The following is a 22,016-nucleotide window of genomic DNA, read 5'->3' on the forward strand; positions in this document are numbered from 1 at the left end:
TTGACATTTTTGCCTTATACTATTGTAGAAATCCTAACAAATTAATAATTTAAATTTCCAGAATCTTCCATAACTCCTTCCTTGAATCAGTAATTATTAGAATGTATAATTAATTCAATTTTAGGGGAACAATTTTTTTTCATTAGCGCATAAAACTTATGATGTAAATAAAATTCTTAGAGAGTGAATGTTTGTGTAAAACGCTGCAGTGTGCATAAACCATAAGTATAGCAGTTACTCAAAATTATCATTTATATTTATAAAGTTGCTTAATTAGTATAGCGGGTAATCAAACAGTAACCTAATCCATAGAATCAAGAAACTGATGAAAAAATCAAGGAATTTGTATCGATTCCTGTTCTCCATTTTCCTCAATAATAAGAAAACTTCACAATAACAAAATTGCGTTTGCGAGAATAACGTGACATCACAGACAAAAATTTTATTGATCAATGAATTTGGACTATTACCCTTGCTCTATCGAAGTTCAGAATTTAAATCCCTTTGTCGTTAATTCTGTAGTTTTCTCGTTAATAATTATTTTACCTCTGCGGTTGTTCTATGGCTCGTGTGTGTGCGTCACGGATTGACGAAAACCCGGGTGCGATCCGGCCGCAGATTTTTTTTTTTCTATTTTTTTCTCCATTTTTTTCTTTCTGTTACTCCACCGCAATAGATATGCGGACAAACTCCGGGATATATATAAAATTACATTTTGCGTTTAAATATTAACTTGTTTTAGTGAGGCTTAAAACAAACGAAAAGTTTTTTTGCAGAGAAAATCTGTTCTGAAAAAAAGCACTTGTTTCACAATTGGTGAAATGCGGATTTACTTATATTGATACTTAATTACATAGTTCATGAGACGCAAGACATGACAACGATACATATAAAATTAATTTCACAAAATACGAATCGTGTCCTAAGTTCCCAATGTGCATAAACTTTAGTTAAAGTTGGACGCATTTAAAAACTTTATGGAACTATATGAATGCTGAAAAATCTTTATTCTTAAAACACTCCTGAATTTTAGTAAGAAAGTACAATGATACAAAAAAATATTGGAAAAAGTTTATAATATGGCTAAAAAGGGATGTAACACCATTTTGAATTTTCACAATTTTGTAAGACGAAATATGAGGTAAGATTTATTAGTTATTTTTGCAGTTAGCTTAGCAAAATATTTAAAAATATAAGTCCCGCCAATTGAGAGCAATTAAAAATAAAAATAATAATTATGAATTTAAAAATGCAAAACGCTGCCTACAAATAATAATTGTTATTTGCGAATTGATAAAAACTAAAATGAATTAAAATCAGAATAATTAATAGACAAAATAATAGGTTGTGAATTTATATATACATTTTTTAGATTTTATAATAATGAATTACGTACTCTTAAAAAATATAAAAAAAATATATCGCTTCTTACGTTGAGTTGATGCTTGCTTGCAGTAGTGTAATTAAAATTAATTATAATTAGGTTTTTTTTTGATAACGCAAGCAAAATAATAAATGGTATTGCATGCTATTTGACGTTAAAAGTTTCGTATATTTTTTTTCAGCGAATAATAGTTACGGGTAGTAAAATTTACAAATTTTGCATTAAATATAAGATGCCCCCTGGTTTTCCTGTAGTGCAGTCATATTTGACAGCGTTGAACCAAAAATAATCAAAATCAATTGTTTTGATTGTTTTTGCTGCGGCTCTGTTGTATTAGTCAATTTGCGTGTTCAAGCTACATGTTAGCTTTGACCGACAGATGGCATCTCAGGCAGTATTTTAATGTCAACGCCATCTCACGGTAATTCTAAGCAACTAAATTAATTTTAGCCTTTTAGCGAATATTGTGATGTGGTAGAAGTGTGCCTGTTCTTAGAGTAACATTATTTCAGCTATAGTATTTAAAATTAGCACCAATATACTTTTATATGACTCCACAAAAGTTTTGTTTAGAAGTGTGAAATTCAAGATACTTGTATGTAATTCTTTCGTTTGTTTTTGTATATTATTGAAAGGCTGTTTGGGTCGTTGCTAACATAATTATTCAGAATAGTAAAATAGATATTTTAAATTGCATGGATTTTGAGTATTTTATTTTTCTGGTGATTTTACTATGAATGTAACAGTTAAAAAAACAAGTTGAACAGTTCTTATCAGTTTTTTTTTTTATTGTAACGTGTTACACAATGACTCAAACAGCTTCGTTAGCGTGAAACGTAGATACTAAGATAGAAAGGCTTTAACTAGCTTAGTGTTTTCTTAAAAGACTAGATTGTACAAAATAATCAATTATAAAAAAAGATAAATTTTTACAGTAATTTTCCGCATTCCTGCTCTTGTAAGTGTTGCAACGAATTCACTGTCATTTTGTACTTTAGGGCCGGTCGCAAGTCAAAACTTCTATTAAAGCACTTGTATAAAATTTGAGAGTAAAAATATGCGAACTCTGTTAAATGTGTAGTCACTCTTATTTTTGTGCTAAAATACTATACAAGCGAATAAAAGTGCGAAATTGTTGGAACTTTTTTGCTCAATGCACATAAAGCCTTTTTAAATGATATTTCACAATCTTGCGCAGATAATATGCAAATATTGTATTAAAAATGTCAAAAAGATTAATTCCGAGGTTTCATTAAAATTTAACTCTATGCTCTGTTAGCTCAATTTTATTTGGAATATAACAAAATGTACTGTGACAATAACGCTGTAGGTGACAATAACTCTTCGACAATAATTATACAAATTAGAAAATTTTAATTTTTAAATAATTAATTTATAATCTACATGGGTTTATGTAAGCGCTGGAAAATGCCTAAATGATAGTTTAAAAATATACCTTAATAGTTTAGATCGATTTGTTACATTTGTTGTTTTATTTTTACCCTTAACCCCCCCCCCCCCTGCAATTTTCTCTGTGTAACTATTTTCTGTATCGCTTAATATTTCTGGTATACAATAAAGAGTAATTGTATTGTATTGTAAACATAATCCCAAGTATGGTGTCTCGATCAATAAGGGCGACCTTGTTATTTTATGGAAATGCCTAACCAAAAAAATACATACGGTCGACCATATAACCTCTTCCTTTTTGTGGTCGGTGAAAAAATGGTATTTAGAAACATTTGCCACTGGAAGAAATACCCCAAGACGAATACATGACAGTAGATATTAGAGACCGTATCTATGTTATAATTTATAGTAAACTAACTGGATTAGAAAAGAAACCGGCCAAGTGCGAGTCTGTCCGTGCACCAAGGGTTCCGTACTTTGTGGGTAATGAAACTAGGTACCATGAGACTCATATCACGCGAGCAGTGGTGGCAATGGTGGCATGCAGTGTGCGTGTTGGTTACGAATTAGCCTGAAACATGTCGAACTAAACTCGATTTAAGACGTGAGTTATCCAGATTTGTTTAATTAATTAAGTCAATATAACGTACGGAACCCTACAATTTAGAGAAACATCAGCGCTTTGAATTTAATCGATGTATCTGGAGTGCAGCATGTAAAAGTCATTATTTAAATATCCAAAAGCTACGTAGATTTGTTCTTAGGGGCTGTTTCACCATCCATTGATAAGTTTTAACTGGTGGTTAGGTGTGATGCCGTCTCTATTTGTTTTGTTCGAATAGACGGAGACGGCATCACATTTAACCGTCGGTTAACGCTAATCAATGGATGGTGAAACAGCCCCTTAAACTTTGCTTAGCTCTATTACCCATTCAAGTTGCAATCGCTTTATTATAGCTATTATATTATTAGCTTCAAACCTACCAACTTCTTTACAATCAATACGGGGACTGCAGCCAACGCCATCTATTAACAGACTCGGAAACGTATGGAACTTGAAGCCAGCTAAGCAACAGCACGGACGCATGTTGAAAACGATGTGAGCGCGCCATCTATCATTGAGAGCTGGAATTATTTCATCAGTCAGTCACGGAGCTGTTGCAAGTAATATTGTTTTATGCATAATAAACATAGATGTCTCTAGTAGTTATAATAAATCTATTGATTTATGTAAAACAAACAATAGCTGTAGGACGTAAAAATGTTGATGTACTCGTACCTAAGTTAGTTGACTTTACTGTGCTATTAATAACATATTTAAAAAAAACTTGAGTATTATTAAAAAATGTTTGAATTTCGTTTTCTATATTTGTAATATTTTTTACAAAGTTCTTCAAAGCACGGCAAAGTCATAAAACTGACATCAACATTTACGTCATACAGCTATTCTTTCTTTTACATAACATAAATCAATATAATTATTATAACTACTAGAGACATCTATTTTTTATATGCATAAAACAATATTTAAAATTCTTTTTATTTAAGACGCTATGTTATATAGAAGAAAATAATCCTTGTGATTGAGCCGACGTATCGTAAAATTATGGATGTCTTTTGCCATTTGGTGGGTTCGATTCCCAGTTAGACACAGGATTATGTAAAAAATAAATGCACTTTAAATCAAAATCAAGTTTTCTTTCAGTAACATTTTCAATAGTTCTATGAGATACCCTTTGGATTTGGTTTGGATGACAATGCAAATACAATAAACAAGAGAGTCCGTTTAAAAAAAAACTTATTACTATGCACTTCTGCAATAAATAATAATCCTAACCAATTGCTATCATCACATATAATTCAGGGATTAATAAAAATTCGGTACAATTTCCCAAGAGTATTAACCCTGGCACAATCCAAGTGCCAGATATGGCACGTTGACGTGTGCCGTTTGGGGACGACGCGTGCGAGGGATAGGAAATATTAGAACGTCATTAGGGGGTTAAAGTCATGAATAAATTGATTTGGCTTTTATTGTCACAAGGAATTCGTTTTTTCTATTTAGGTAGAGTCCAAAAATTGGCACCATGTAAATCATACTTTTAACCATACAAAGCGATTGACTACAAAATCTCTATTGTGAGACGAAATTTTCTTAAACTTACTTTTGATTGCGTTTATTTAGAACTTTAGCTTTTTACTGCCTTAAGCGGTTAGAAGACTTGAATAATTGACATTAATTTCAACCTCCACGCGTTCATCTGAAAAGGGTCTTACTTAACAGACAGACAGACAGAGAGATGGATACGAAAGTTATGTTATAAATGTATTGTTTTCCTTTTGAGGTACAAAATACTCAAAACAGGGTAAACAATACCATATCATACGTAAAAACAAATATATATGTAGACACTATTCACTGAATTAAATATAATACCTATTAAGCAAATGCCGGGAATAACAGACAGAAGAAATACAAAATTATCTTAACGGATTCACTGTCGAGATTAAACGGGTCTTATTTTTCAATAGCTTTAAAGAGATTAATTTTCCGCTTATTAACAAAGTCAGCGTTCGGACAAGATATTAATTAAAAGTTGGTCATTTTTATCCGCGAGCCATGGCGAGATCAGATAAGTTTTTTTGGACGACTTATTCGATTTTTTTGACGCCCGATGCAAAACAGGGTTAGTTTGACGCCAATATCTGTATATTTCTCTGTCTGAGTTTATTTACTCTCATTTTTGGGAGTTCCCATAGAGATTTAGTAAAAACTATCACCATCATCATCATCATCATAAATCAGCTGTAAGACGTCCACGGTTGAACAAAGGCCTCCGCCAGATTTAGTAAAATCTCGAAATTTAAATTCAACTGTTTGATTGTTTATTATTATTAGGTAAACATAGTAAATAATAATACATTGTGTCTCAAGGGCGGTAAATAAGGAATTACGAACGAGAGTCTATTAGAAGCCCGAAGTCGAAGCCTGAGGGCTTTAATGAGTCGATGTTCGTAATTCTAGTACCGCCCGTGCGACATACAATGTTTTTCATCACATTTGCGAGTAAAATTTTATATTTCTAAAAGAAAAATATAATTCTTCCAAATATTGGCGATACCTTAGGCTGCGCTCTTGTCAGGGGACAGCATGCGTGTGCATGTGGTCCTGCAGCAGCGCGCGCAGCACCATCAGTACGGGCATTGACTCATTTACCGACCACGGGCTTCTGACAAGCACATTAAGGTCGAGGGTTTTATTTGGGGGGTTGCAACTAAGGTAGCCTGCATGTTACGACACTGTTTACGAGCAAGTGTGATGAAAATAAAGTTACAATATCAAAAATATCTTTATACGTGTAGTGAAACATGATGAAATGTGTATAAAAATGAAAATAGCTCACAAAGTCACAAGACAACTTTAGCTAGGCAGTTTCTAGCTACTGAAGAGAAACATCTCTAATAACCTATTATTATTATTATTTAGAAGCCTGCAGAGGGACACCTCTCACCACTGCTGGGCAAAGGCCTCCCCCCATGTCCTCCACTCTACCCGGTCTTGGGTGATCTCTGACCAGCTGCGAAGAAAGGCGTCCAGATCATCCCGCCATTAACGCCTGGGCCACACCGCCGAAGTCCGTTTTGTGGTATCCAGTCTCTGGCTATTTTAGCCCACCTATTGGGTTCCATACGGCTGACGTGGCCTGCCCAGTCCCACTCCCACTCCCACTCTAATAACCTTACCAACATAAAGTTGGAAAACCCCCGACTTTGTCACTTCAAAGTTCAATATCTCACAAACGGCTGAACCGATTTTGATAAAACATGTCTAAGAACCATCGCTAGAAAACCTGCAAAAAACCACATTCAAATCGGTCCACCCGTTTAAGAGCTACGGTGCCACAGATAGACACGCACACGGAGACACACATAGCGGTCAAACTTATAACACCCCTCTTTTTGCATCGGGGGTTAAAAAGAACTCCATTTCGACATCATCATTTTCTGAAAACTCTATTATTTAACACATAAGTTTCAATTTCCCAATGACACCAAAGAGGATGAGTCCTTTTAAACGGTTAATGATATAGGATGTTATAGAATGTATAGGTTGTTTCTGAAACGCGGGCGTGCTTTCTACTGATAACGGGATTTGGGTGCGGAGCCAGTTGCAGCGGGTTGTATTTGGTCGTTACTTACGAAATTGGTGTTTGAAATGAAATAACGTAACCAACATAGAAAATTATGATTGGTCTTTTTGTATTTTTTATTTCAACTCCAAATTTGTTACTTTTACGGGTATCCCGTGAAACCATATCGAAAATACAAACTGAGACATGGATGCACAGAAAAACCAGAAAAAAAGACCAGCACTGGGAATCGAACCCAGGTCCTCAGCAATCCGTGCTGCGTGCTATATGGACAGGAATCTAGACACGAATTTTTCGTATGCATACATATCTCAGGTTGCTTATTTCTACTTTGCTACTTAAGCAGCAGCACTAGCGACATCTATGTTGCGTCGACAGACGCAAAAACCTAAGTCATTTCAATGTCCTATCAAACATTATCTACGAACCATAGCCACCACAAACATTATCTAAGAACCTTAAAAAAGCCACATCGAAATCGGTCTACATACGTCTCACGACTGCAATGGGCACTGGCCTCTTCTCAAAGTGAGAGGACTTCGACCGTAGTTCTCATGCGAGCCCAATGCTGATTGGGAACTTAACACACACCATTCAATTGGTGGTTACTAACTAGTATAACCTAACCAACAAAAAGTTGGAAAACCCCCGACTTTGTCACTTCAAAGCTTGATATCTCAGAAACGGCTGAACCGATTTTGATAAAACATGTCTATGAAGCATTGCTAGAAAACCTGCTTTCAATTAAAAAAAAAACATTCAAGTCGGTCCACCCGTTTAAGAGCTACGGTGCCACAGACACACATAGCGGTCGATCTTATAACACCCCTCTTTTTTGCGTCGGGGGTTAAAAATTGCCATCAAGTAACCTACTTGCTGGTCCCTAGATTTAATATTTATTATTATCATAATCCCATTAGCTACCATATTGACATTCAATTTTGTTGCCACACGTTCATACAAATTGTATGGCTTCCCTCGCTGAGAGCATTAAGCTCATACACGCGGGCGACGCCCCGCCACGTGGCGTGTTCGAAGATACGACAAATCGCTGCTGATTTTAGATGAAATGAAGTTGTAGATACGCCACACTTTACTTGGCAACGTACCTCGTAAATCTTAAGTACCTACATTTTTTTTTATTCGACTTGATGGCAAACGAGCAAGTGGGTCTCCTGATGGTAAGAGATCACCACTGCCCATAAACATCTGCAATACCAGGGGTATTGCAGATGCGTTGCCAACCTAGAGGCCTAAGATGGCATACCTCAAGTGCCAGTAATTTCACCGGCTGTCTTACTCTCCACGCCGAAACACAACAGTGCAAGTATTGCTGCTTTACGGCAGGATTAGCGAGCAAGATGGTGGTAGCTATCCGGGCGGACCTTGCACAAGGTCCTACCACTTGCATAATTATAATATAACGATTTTGCACAAAAAAAAATTAAACGGAACAGTAAACTGAAAACTATTAAACTACTGTTAAAGCTCTATACAAAGGGTCTCATCATCATCATCATCATGTCAGCCGAGAAGACGTCCACTGCTGGACATAGGCCTCCCCCAAGGCTCTCCACTCAGACCAGTCTTGCGCTTTCCGCATCCACAACGGCACGCCACAACGGTATACAAAGGACATCTCAAAAGATCGCCTATTGTGACATCAGTCTCACAACGCGTCTATATCATGCATTTCATCTAAAGCCGCCCTTTCTCTGCTACGTCCGATAGCAAACCTGCCCACTCGAGGGTAAATTGATTGTTATTACCCCACTAAACACCAGGGGCTTGTCGCCCTGACTTTTTGTTGCGGGTGGCAAAATAACACTTCCCATGCGCTAGAATATGCTTAGTGAGCCAAAAGAAAAAAAAATAAAAGCAAAGTGCTCTTTTACCATTTCATTTTATTTATATAATAATAATTTATTTATTTATCAGACAACATAGATCCATTCATTTGTTAGTACATACACACTTAAAAACTAAGTTAGACATGTTTAAAATTAAATTAAAAAATAAAGATTAATATCAAATGTCAAATATATAAAACTATTTATGTACGTACGATATTATAGTGTATAATGATTTTTCGTCGTATTTTATGGCAAATTTCGTATTAAACGTGCTCTCTTAATTAGCTCTACCCATCGACTTCCCTGCCCGTCTGTTAGCAGGCTATATGTCATGAACCATGATACCTAAACAGTTGAAATTTTCACTGATTATGTATTTCTGTTGCCGCCGACGATGATTAGCTGCGCAAAAATTAGCCTGGTAGAAATGGTAGATTATTTTTTTTGGTGAAGGACAACATCGTGAGGAAACCTGCACACACCTGTGAAGTAATTCAATGGTGTGTGTGAAGTTCCCAATCCGCACTGGGCCCGCGTGGGAACTGCGGCCCGAGCCCTTTCATTCTAAGAGGAGGCCTGTGCCCAGCAGTGGGATGTAAATACAGTAAATAGGCTGGGATGATGATGTTGAAGAGTTCCGTCCTGCGGAGACGATCCTGGCCGGACCACCAGGATGTCACTACCAGATTATTGTATTGTCACCAGATTTACATAAGAATGCCAAATTTGAAGTCAATCCGACTACCTACTGGTAAGTGGTAAGTGCCTCAAATTCACCTCGCAACATTTGCCGCGTATCTAGGTACATACATACATTTATACATACATTCATACATATATTGCAAGTTAAATAAAAGCTTGTAAAATGTGTTCTTTTCACTTATGATTCACACAATGAACTTTAGCTTTTTTTTTTTTTTTAAGTATCCTGTATAGTGTCCCACTGCTGGGCAAAAGCCTCCCCTCTTGACCTCCACAACTCTCGTTCTGACGCAATGTCAGGCCAGTCCTTTGCGTACGTGTCCAGATCGTCCCGCCATCTCCTTCTCGGTCTGCCGAATGAACTTTAACTAACAACGAAAAAATGTGCTTAATTTAAAAAATAGTTTACAGAGATTTTGACCAGGTTCGATGCCCGGTTATGTATGAGAGAAAGCAAAAAAAATAAACCATTTTTATTAAATCTAAAATCGAAGCCATGGTCCCTAAGAACAGATTTCGCTTTCTATCATTAGTTTCTGATTTCCCCCTACTGACCCATTTGGATTGATCACTCTGTATCATCATCCCAGCCTATATACGTCCCACTGCAGGGCACAGGCCTCCCCTCAGAATGAGAGAGCTTGGGCCATAGTTCCCACGCGGGCCCAGTGCGGATTGGGAACTTCACATACACCATTGAATTGCTTCGCAGGTTTGTGCAGGTTTCCTCACGATGTTTTCCTTCACCGCAAAGCTCGTGGTAAATTTCAAATGTAACTCCGCACATGAATTTCGAAAAACTCAGAGGTGCGGGCCGGGGTTTGAACCCAAACCCTCTGCTTGAGAGGCGATGGGTCAAACCACTAGGCCACCACGGCTTACTCTGTACCTATGTTGGGCTTCAATCACTCCTGCCGGCTCGTGCTGAGACATTGACTTTAAACTAGTTAGATTAAGGTTAAATAAAAAAAGGTATATTATTTTCTGCTTTTCAGTTTTTTCGGCGATTTAATTTCTTTGTTAAACAGTTTTTTTTATGTATAGCGATGATTTAACTTTAGGTAAATTAGAAACATAATTTGTTAGAGATCGTTTAAAGAAAAAATATTTATTCGATACTTACACATAAAAATCATCATCATCATCATCATGTCAGCCGAAAGACGTCCACTGCTGGACATAGGCCTCCCCCAAGGCTCTCCACTCAGACCGGTCTTGTGCTTTCCGCATCCACCGCGATCCCGCGATCTTAACCAAGTCGTCGCTCCATCTTGTTGGAGGCCTACCGACAGCTCGTCTCCCGGTCCGCGGACGCCATTCGAGAACCTTCTGGCCCCATCGGCCATCCGTCCTGCGAGCAATGTGCCCCGCCCACTGCCACTTTAGATTCGCAATTCTTCGGGCTATGTCGGTAACCTTAGTTCTACTGCGGATATCATCATTTCTAATTCTATCCCGTAGAGAAACCCCGAGCATAGCCCTCTCCATAGCCCTCTGAGTGACTTTGAGTTTTCTCATGAGGCCCATCGTTAGCGCCCACGTCTCAGATCCGTATGTCATCACTGGCAACACACACAAACAAATAAAACACACACACACAAAAATACATAATAGCAATAACATTTGTTATAGCAAACTATATAAATAGGTAGCGATGGAGTGACTTTTGTTAGGTATAGTTTTTGATAAGTACCGTTCTAATCTGATAAGACGATAAGACAGAAGTTTGACTTAGATGATGTCTACCGTCAAAGTACAAAGTACAAATGGTAAATAACCTAAAAGATGAAAAACCTCCGACATTGTCATTTCAAAGTTTAATATCTCAAAAACGGCTGGACCGATTTTAATTGACCGAGAACCGAGCTCAGTATTGACTGAGATGTCGCATACAAAAACTGTCATTTGATTGCGATGGCGAGCGTTAGAAATGTTAGGCAATACAGCCATACGGCCTCATTTTTTGACCTTGAATAGCTTAAATCGTATTTACACGGAATAACGGAAGTGAATTACATTTCGCACCGGCGGCATCACCTTTTTTTTCAATAATTATAATAGTGAAGATGACTTGGACACTTTATTTCAGTTTGATGACTTGATAAGACCTGAACTGACGGAATAAGACGACTTCACGATGACATGCAAGTCTCAGTTATTGCACAACTGACTGTAAAAATATACTATCAGATCAGACTAACTATATAATATTTTCCTTGTTACTAATCAGTCTAGACCAAAATGTTGTCTGTTTTTGACATAGTAAATAAAAACTACAACTAACCACCACTATACTAACTAAAGTGATACCAATTACGTTGTACTTAACACCTTATGTATATTAAACAACTATGTTGACAAATAAAGATACTTTGACTGACTACTTTTGCTTCCATCTCTCTTTAAACGAATACGTCTCTTCTCTATTAGCACAGCGCAACCAAAATGAACCTTAGTTTGCCGCGATCGCGACACGATTCTCATGTTAATATTATTTAGTCATAATGACGCACTCTGATAAGTAATACGTTTTAATAGTCAGTTGGCCTTCATGTCGGTTAGTTGAGTTCAGTGGTTGATAGTGGACTGCTGTGTCGTTCGTAAACAAGGTACCTATTGATATACACATTTGTTTATCTTTTTGCTAATTAGCCCAATTGGGCTTGCAGCCGGTTTCAAAAGCAAACAAACTACTGAGTTTCGGTTGGCAGTACTGATTTAGTTTACATTAAAATTTTAATAATGTAGTGGGGTTCCTTGCGCAGTTTTTTTTAAACAATGGACAATAACATTTCCAATTGCCACGAGCGAGAAACAAAAACATTGAATGTTCCTACGGAAAAATGGCAACAAAATGAATGGCGACGCCTTCTTATAGGTACTACATTTTTTAGCATTAAAAAAAGGTAAGCAATCTTGATGAGTCTTTTTATTGAAAAACGTTTTAAAAAAAATAGTAATTATTACTTAATAACAAAAGAATGTAAATGATCATATGCCCTCGCTAATGAGGGCTATCGTTTTTTGTCTCACTAGATGGCGCACTGTTGCGTGAGGTTTTTAAGTATGACTTTCAAAGTCTGTTATTACGGGCGTGAAAACAAAGTTTAGATTAAAATCATATTTAATACACCTTAAAACCGTACCATAAAAATATCGAGCATGCCACAGTGTTGCATAGTCCCCGTTTTGTTCGAAAAAAAGGGAGGACAAAGGTTTCCGAAAGACAAAACTTTCTCAAAACACAGACATTCATTGCCCCGGAACGCATATTTGCCATAATTAATTTCAGATATTGCAAAATATTCACAAAATTATTCTAATTATAAATAAACCCGCGTAGCTCACCCAAAAACTATGAGATTTGACATTTCGGAGACCTCACGCTACACTAGCGCCTCTAGCGGCGAATTCTTACGCAATATCCCTCATTGTTGCATACTCGTATTTGCTGTAGCTTATTTTTCAAAAGTGTTTTTCAATAAAAAGGCACGTCAAGATCTTATCTTCTTTTCAATGCTAAAAAGCGAAGTAAAGTTTGGTTCAATGTTTTTGTCTATTGTTTTGAAAAACGCCCGTTTGGAAACAAACTTAGAATTAAACTAGTAATAAAAATGTCAGATTTGGTTTTTATGGTTGTGTGTTGTTACATAGCAAATAGTTATTTATGAGTGTGATAATTATAATTAATTTACAAATGATATTATTTGACAATTGGGAGGGAAGTTGGTGTCTGTTTACAACTTTTCAAATTCAGGTCGTTTGTTTTTTTCTCGAAATTAGTACGACGGTTGCAAAGTGAAAGTTTGTTCGGAAGATAGTGCAAGCCAAATAGCCAAATTCAAAGTCAAAGTCAAAGTCAAAATATCTTTATTCAATTTAGGTTATAACAAGCACTTATGAATGTCAAAAAAAAACTACCACCGGTTCGGAAAAACCGGCAAGAAACCGGTATATATTTTTTTAAACAGATTTACAATATTAATAAATGATATATATACATCACAGGTATTTAACACAACTTTATTTTTAACACAGTAGATTCGCTATTGATTTTATATAAAATAAGTTATTGTGGCTAAGCTTAATAAAGAATTTTACCAAGTTTCAGAAAAGTATAATAAGGGATAATAACATCAACAGACGCAGTTCTTAACATAATAGTAAAGGTAGAAATTAGTAGTAGATAGAAGGACATTGCTAATTTTATGATTTAAACTCGGGTGTGATTACGCGTACCTTGATTTTAGAGATGAGTCGTCTCGTGATCATGGTGCCGAAATATCGAGCTTCTCTAAAACTAAGATACGCGGAACAAATCCGAATTTAAATCATAAATTGATGAATGATGATTGATGCGAAGCGCGTTTTGTTCCAAACAGCCAGTCTAGTGCCATAAGGTGCCAAATAAGTGGTCTATCAATTTTTAAACAAGTTCCTATCAAACGAAATATGTCGCTAAAGTCGAAATTTCAAGTCGAAAGTCATATCTATTGGCATTATTGTTTTATGACATGCAAACGATTATCAACTTTGGTACACCACATATTTGGCTGATGGTAGCTACCTCATTATCATGTTGTTAACCATCCAGTCGTCTACAGAGAAGACCAAAGTACATACACATGCTTGAAAAACATAACTCTCCTTCGGGCAGTCGGGTAAAAATAATTCAATTTACAAGCAAGAATCATAAGCAGCACAAAATCTAGTTTTTTTACCTTTTCTACCTGATACGGTTTTAAGATGCGATAGTTCTTAAGCTTACTTTCCAGTGCTCCCAAAAAACAAACGAAAACAACTTCTATAATTTATTTCTGCACCTTATTCCTCAGATGGCGTACTTCTGGATTCTAATACCGATGCTCACCGGCCTCATCTACGTCGTCTTCTTCAAAAAACCAAAGCCGGAGCCAGAACTGCCCAAACTGGACGTGAACGAGTGGTGGGGTCCCATTGACTTGAAGGGCAAGGAAGACACAAGCATAAGACCGTTTAAGGTCGAATTCAGTGATGATGTAAGTAACTGGATTCAGAGCTCAAACGAATTTCAATTAGTTACCGGAAAGCGTTGTTCTTTCGGAAATTTTCATTAAAACAATCCTTTCGGAACAAGATTTTTTTGAGACAATAAGGTTAATGTTAGCCCAGGTGCATCCAAGTGTTACGAAATCAAAATTAAAACTATTGTTCTGTAAGTAGGCCGCAAAAGGGCTCTTGTCTTTTTAGGGTTCTGTAGTCAACTGGAAACCCTTAAATAGTTTCGCCATGACGTCAGTCTGTCTGTCCGCGGCTAAGCTCAGTGACCGTTAGTACTAGAAAGCTGTATTTTGTCATGAATATAATAATAATAAATAGTTTATTGGGTAGTGACAAATCGGTAAATAACATGGTGTTTGAGCCCTCCTAGTAGGTATTTCATACCTGTATTAGGAAGTCTCGCTCTTCTATTCATAAAAAATAAAATCGAACCGAAGTCAGAGACATGTTCACACTCTGCCACCCCGTCGCTGCAATTTATTGTTTGAGATTACTAGAAGTCATACTTTGTCAAGGGGCCAGAGTACAAAGACAACCCCGACCTCGACCGATCGTGCCAGTTACATACACGATTTTTATATAGTAATTAACGAAAAAAAAGGACTATTATCTATACTTATACAATTTATACTAAAACCAGTTATTAAATTGAGATGTTTTCGTGATATACATATAAGTTCGAGCAGAAGCCGTGTTTCATGTCTGTTGTCTAACATGCTGACGTTCGCGATCGCAATCTCCATCTCTTTTTACCCTCATCTTTTACCGTATGACAGAAAGAAGTGGTGAAAACGATTGTGATTCCAAGTGTCTTAGGCTGCGTTCATACATGACGGGAATCGCGCGGTTTTGAGCGCACCGTCTCTTTTCAGAGAGTATATTGCTTGAGATAGAGACGGTGTGCTAAAACCGCGCGATTTCCGCCGTGTCTGAATGCAGCTTTAGGCAATAAGGCTCTCTTTGTCCTTTTCTCATGTTTAAATACTCTAACTAAAATAATATATCATCATTGAGACATTTGTAATGAAGATTCCCCTGAGTATTACAATTTAACTTCTACAGTTGTCTCGCGTCTCATTAGTCGGTCGACTTTTGCAAAACGAACTTTATTTTTCATTTGTTCCTCTTTCCTTTTCTAACCTCTATACCTCTTCTAGATGATCAAAGACCTTCGCCAACGTCTAAGTAATCACCGTAGCTGGACCCCTCCTCTCGAAGATGCTGCCTTCACTTACGGGTTTAACAGCGACCATATCAACTCCTGGCTGGATTACTGGAAAGACGAGTACAACTTCAAAGAACGGGAGCAGTTCTTGAACCAATTTCCGCAGTTCAAGACCAATATTCAGGGCTTGGATATCCACTTTATCAGGGTTAAGCCTAAGGTAAAATTAATGTTGTGTCATCCGTTATTAAATTGTTTACAAATCCAGACAGGACATCAATAATTTATGAATTAGACTGAGATTCAAAACTGAACACGTACGAATTTAAAATCATTGTTTTTAATTTATTTTAATTTGTTGACAGCAATTTGTACTTAGGGCGTAGGTAGTTTCTACGCAGACCCAGTTTTATTCGGAATCTCACATTCATCATTAAACTGAATCGTAGGATTTTGTGCAGATTTTTTAACGACGTTTTTTTTAGATTGGTTTTTTGGAATCTTTTTGTATTTTTTATTTCAATTCCAAACTTTTTACTTTTACGGTCATCCCGTAAAACCTAAATTGAAAATAAAAATAAGACCAGCAGTGGTGTAGCGGTATAGCATGCGGTACGGAATACCGAAGACCTGGGTTCGATTCCCAGTGCTGATCTTATTTTTCTGGTTTTTCTGTGCATCTATATTTCAGTTTGCATTTTCAATTGACGATTTTTTTCTTCTTCAATCATTTAACGTTCAACTTTAACATACATAAATTCCAAAACCTCACTATCTGCTTGAGATCCTATAAACCTAACCTTTAGGTCCTTATCTTTAGGTTCCTGAAGGTGTGCAGATCTTCCCTCTCCTGCTTCTGCACGGCTGGCCCGGCTCCGTGCGAGAGTTCTACGAAGCCATCCCAATCCTGACTCGTCACACGCCAGGGTACAACTTCGCTTTTGAAGTTATTGTGCCCAGCCTTCCTGGTTATGGATTCTCTGATGTAAGTAGTTTTACTCAAACCTAGACTTAGTAAATAATTGATTGACCCAGGTGACGCCTTAGCTAAGTTTTTTATCAGTGAATTATAAAATTAATACCTTTTACCTAGCTCCTTTTACTTACGTGGTGCAGTGGAGAAAGAAAGCAAGAGGTTGTAGTTCTAGACTTGCCATCCGTAACAAAAGAAAGGAAAAACTTAAGTTATTACAACATTATTCTGAGAAAGGATATAAGCTAGAAGGAAGTGGTCACCGTAGCTACAGGTTATAAGTAGAAAAATGCTATAACTAGTTAAGTCTCTAGGCACCTCGAGGACTTTAAAAGTTCTAAAGAAAATGATATTGTCAAGAAGACATGTCAATAAGGTATTTTTAATTATGGACTTGTGATTTCTATTTCGTTTCGAAAATGTAACACGCATTTTTTACTTTTCAGTCAATAGCAATTAGATAATTGCATCAAAGTAACACATATATATACCGTAAGGTCGGTACAACCTATGAGAGGGTTACTTTGGCCCACATTAAAACAAAAATAAAACTGAAAATAAAACATAAACATGTGATCGATTAATTAATACCAACCACATGGCAAAGAGCCATATTCTCAAAGCAATAATAAAATCAGAGCCGTATTGCCTAACGTTTCTGATGGTCGCGATCGCAGTCAAATGACAGTTTTTGTATGAGAAATCTGTCATTTGATTGCGATCGCGAGCGTAAGAAATATCAGGCAATACGGCCTCAGCAGGGCTACTACAAAACTCGAAACTCAAACTTCGTATCGTACCGTCCCTCTCGCTCTTGTATTAAATTGTATAAAAAGTGTCAAAGGGACCGCACGACACGAACTTCGAGTTTCGAGTTTCATAGTAGCCCTGCTGGACTGAGTTAATCCCAAAGGCCAAAGTTACCCTTCAAGGGCAAACTACCCCGACCTTACGGTACCGTTTTCGACTGCTTTGAGTATATTTAGTGTGTGTATAATTTATGATTTGGCTCAAATTTTTACTTCCAATTAATACAACATAACATTGTTAGGAAAGTTTAAACTAAACACTTTTTAAGCAGTGTAACCACGAGAGATGCGCGAGGATGTATTGCGAGGAATATGTTTTTCATTAACCAATAGAAACGTTTCATTTGCCTCGCCTCGCTCCGCTCAGCTGTTTCCACCAGAGATGTGCTGTGCGAGGATGTGTAAATGAAGCGTTTCTATTGGTTAGTCAAAAACACATCCCTCGCAATACATCCTTGCACATTATTGGTGGAAACGCTGCTTTATACATGGGTGTTAAGCACAAGGTTTTCTTATATCCAGCAGGCAGGCAGGTGGTAGGACCTTGTGCAAGGTCCGCCCGGATTTCTACCACCATCTTGCTCGCTAATCCTGCCGTGAAGCAGCGTGCTTGCACTGTTGTGTTTCGACGTGGAGAGTAAGACAGCCGGTGAAATTACTGGCACTTGAGGTATCCCATCTTAGGCCTCTGGGTTGGCAACGCATCTGCAATATCCCTGGTGTTGCAGATGTCTATGGGCGATGGTGATCTCTTACCGTCAGGAGACCCACTTGCTCGTTTCAAAAAAAAAAAACCTTCTACCACTCCAGTTTACTGAAGATCAAACCGTTTTTGTGCAGGCTGCTGTTCGTACAGGTTTGGGCACCGCCCAAATATGCGTGGTGATGCGAAACCTTATGTTCCGACTGGGCTTTAAGAGGTTCTACGTCCAGGGTGGTGACTGGGGCGCTGGGATCCTTACCTCCATGGTAACCCTCTTCCCTTTTGATATACTGGGATTCCACTGCAATATGGCTATGGCCTTGGTAAGTCAGTTTTGTTAATATTTTTGATTTATTGTAGTCAGTGGGGTTTGCAATATAACATTTTAAGTATTTGCGTATCCCCCGCTGTAATGTGGTCTACTCGTCTATTCGTATCCCCGGCTGTAATGTGGTTGAAACAAGGTGATAATTTTATAAAATACTGGATAGTTGAGCTGTTGGGTTTTATTTTAAATAAGTACTTCTACTATCAATCCCCACCAGGTAGGGTTTGCGTGTAGCAAAAACTGTGATAAAAGATCAGCAGTAGCTAAGCAACTTGAAAGAGAGTATGAGACAAAACAGTTCCCAAATCATCACAATCAAATTAGAGCTGTTCATTATTCTTCTCAATGCCGGATTAAGTTAATTAAGACCTAAGCAATCCACACCTTAATTTGCCTATGGGCTAATCCGGCACAGATTCTTCTATTTAATTTGATCTGTTTATCTATGTACTACACTGCCCTCCTAAGCCGAAAGACGCTATCTAAACAAAAAAAAAACGCTTTTCTGTCGTTTACACCATGTGATACAGAATGTTTAAAACTACACAATAGTATTAATAACTCAAAAGTGTTTTTTGTGGCTTTGGAGGGCAGTATACTTGTATTAATTACCATTTAAACTCTATATCCATACTTACCTAATAAATTTTTAACCAGCCTAAAATTCAAAGTCAAAATTCTCTTCATCTAGTTTTTTTTTAAATAGAAGTGGGTGAAATAATGACTTGCAAGATTTGAAATTACATCAAAAGTCAAATAAAGGCTAACCTAACTTATGAATAACGCCAGCTCAACTTGCATCTGTCCGAAAGCTTCATGTTAATGGAGATTAGTAATATTCCTATCCATAATTTAACCAAAATTTCATTAGGTAAATTATTTGTACTGATTTGTGGTGTGCAATAAATAATATTTGTATTGTGTTGTATTGTAAGTCCATTCCATCGCTATCATAACCCTTCTCTTCCATGTTCTAGGGCGGGAAGTCAACGCTCATGATGTTCCTCGGTGCCTATATCCCTTTCGTGTCCACGGATTCTTCTCACCCCACCAACGTGTATCCTCTGTCCAATTACTTCTCCAAGATGATGGAGGAGACGGGGTACTTCCACCTGCATTGCACCAAGCCTGATACTGTTGGTAAGGATGGATAGAGGATGGTTGCCGTTTGAGGCAACAATATAATTTACTTTAGAATTTTCTTTATTAAACTTATGTCAGTCTCATTAAAAGTAATAATGGTCTACAACCTGCGACAAATTTCATTTTCTGTTTATTTGACGTTGTCCTTTTTGAAAGATACCCAGAAAATTATAAAAACAAAGGCCGTTTGCATAATCTACAGCTGATAGGATTGGAGTTAGTAGTTAACTCGAAGTTATATAGTTAACTTTATAGATTCCGAAAGTCAACCTAAGTGGAATAGACCATGCTCATCCTTTAATCTTCATCTCTTTTCCACAGGTATCGCCCTCTCCGACTCACCAGCTGGTCTCCTTGCCTATATCTTGGAGAAGTTCTCAACCTGGACCAAGATGGACAACCGCAACCGCCCAGATGGTGGACTATCCGACCGTTGGACTAAAGACCAGCTCATTGATAACCTGATGCTGTACTGGGCTACCGGGAAGATCACCTCGTCAATGAGATTGTATGCTGAAGAATTCTCCAAGAAGAATAGGGACCTGAAGTTATCAGAGTAAGTGGTGTAAGGCACTAATTGTTGCTCACAAGGTCATGGTGGCCTAGTGATTCGAATTACGCAGAGAGTCCTGGGTTCGGGCCCGAGCTTGCATCTCTAAGTTTTTCGAAGATGTGCGAATCACATTCGAAATTTACCTTGAGGTTTATGGTGAAGGAAAACATTGTAAGGAAACCCACTCACAACTGCGAAGGAATCCAATAGTGTATACGAAGTTCTCAATCAGCATTGAGCCCGGGTGAAAACCATGGCCCTAGGCATCTCATTGTGAGAAGTATAAATGTAGTGATGATGAGATTTTAGACTTTTTCCTATAGATAGAGGGAGACAGTCCAAGCAGAGGCTATTATTGTCTTACACACTCGGATCAACTTCTCCTTTCCGACCAAAAATCACGGCATCAACAATTGTATTATTATGATTGGTTTTTTTTTGGAGTCTTTTTGTATTTTTTATTTCAACTTCAAATTTGTTACTTTTACGGGTATCCCGTGAAACCATATCAAACCACTACTACCAACAGTGCAGCAGCAGTGGTGTAGGGGTTATAGCACGCAGCACGGAATGCTGAGGACCTGGGTTCGATTCCCAGTGCTGGTCTCTTTTTCTGATTTTTCTGTGCATCCATGTCTCAGTTTGTATTTTCGAAATTGTATTATTTTTACATTTTTTTCTTTACAGCCACAACGCAATAGTCCCAATGTGGGTGCTTCAAACGAAAGAAGAGCTCTATAACTCCCCGTCCAAACTGCTCCGGTTCAAATTCCGCAACCTGGTAGGAGTGACCCACTGGAGCCACGGGGGCCACTTCCCAGCTTTTGAGTGTCCTGAAGAATTCGCTAAGGACGTCTTTAAAGGCATCGATTCCATCAATACATGGGTGAATAATCTAGCCTGAAGGTGTTGACACACACTGTTTTATAATTATAAGTGATCATATAATGTATTGTAGAATGCTGCCGTGCAGATCTTAAAACGCAGTAAGTGGCATTTTGTTCGATTTCTGTTTATTAGTGATTTGGAATCAGTGCGTCAAAACGCACATATATATGTCATCGGTTTTTCGTCCGGAGCCTCCTTCGAAGCCTCTAGGAGCAGTATGTAAAAGTACTCAGAAAATAATACACTGTAGCACCAACTAAAACGTAGTATCTAATTAAATTCTTTATTTTAACTGTAAAGATACAATTTATTCATTTGTAAATACAAATTAATTGTATTCTATTTAAATTGCAGTAGAATCCTAGAATAGAATAGATCGCAATTTCCCATATTTATTTATTTATTCATATCACTCTCTTTGCATAGAATGGATTAAAAATCATAATTGATATCTGTTCATTGATATACAAAAGGTTTACTAATGTTTCGGCGAATAACGTTTGGCAACCTGTTTCATTTCGCAACTTTTAATTTCCCAACTGTTGAATATTTCTGAAACTGTAAATATTTCAGGATTTTTATAAAACTAACCTAACCTAACCTAAAGGGTTCTACACGATGGGCCTGAAATTAATCCTGAAATGTTTACAGTTTTAGAGTTTGCGAAATGAAAAGTTGCGAAATGAAACAGGTTGCCAAACGTTACGTTGCGAAAAGGCAGTACTCGTATCCAAAGACGTATTCCACCTATTCTAAGTAACAGCGTAAATAATAAAAGGCTAAGCGTGTTTGTTGTTTTTGATAAATAAAACTAAGTTTTGAATATGAGTGTATTTTTATTAAAAAAACTTTTCAATTAAACTAAGTACTTATTACATCATTATGCTCGTATATTGACATAGAAGTAACGCATA

At 37.2% G+C, this 22,016-nt stretch overlaps 1 protein-coding gene and 1 long non-coding RNA gene across 2 annotated transcripts in view; both read left to right on the forward strand.

Annotated features, from left to right (window-relative positions):
• Window positions 1-22,016, forward strand: part of LOC141440537 (uncharacterized) — a 304,669-nt gene that overhangs the window by 209,004 nt on the left and 73,649 nt on the right. The gene's annotated exons all lie outside the window — the stretch shown is intronic.
• Window positions 12,001-21,927, forward strand: LOC141440545 (juvenile hormone epoxide hydrolase-like). The gene is made up of 8 exons (XM_074105090.1): window positions 12,001-12,109; window positions 14,336-14,518; window positions 15,698-15,925; window positions 16,526-16,690; window positions 18,328-18,513; window positions 19,496-19,658; window positions 19,983-20,217; window positions 20,902-21,927. The coding sequence occupies exons 2-8, from the start codon at window positions 14,336-14,338 to the stop codon at window positions 21,116-21,118; spliced, it is 1,377 nt and encodes a 458-aa protein (XP_073961191.1). The 5' UTR covers window positions 12,001-12,109; the 3' UTR covers window positions 21,119-21,927.

The sequence above is a fragment of the Choristoneura fumiferana genome, chromosome 22, assembly GCF_025370935.1.
Source record: "Choristoneura fumiferana chromosome 22, NRCan_CFum_1, whole genome shotgun sequence".
NCBI lineage: Eukaryota > Metazoa > Arthropoda > Insecta > Lepidoptera > Tortricidae > Choristoneura > Choristoneura fumiferana.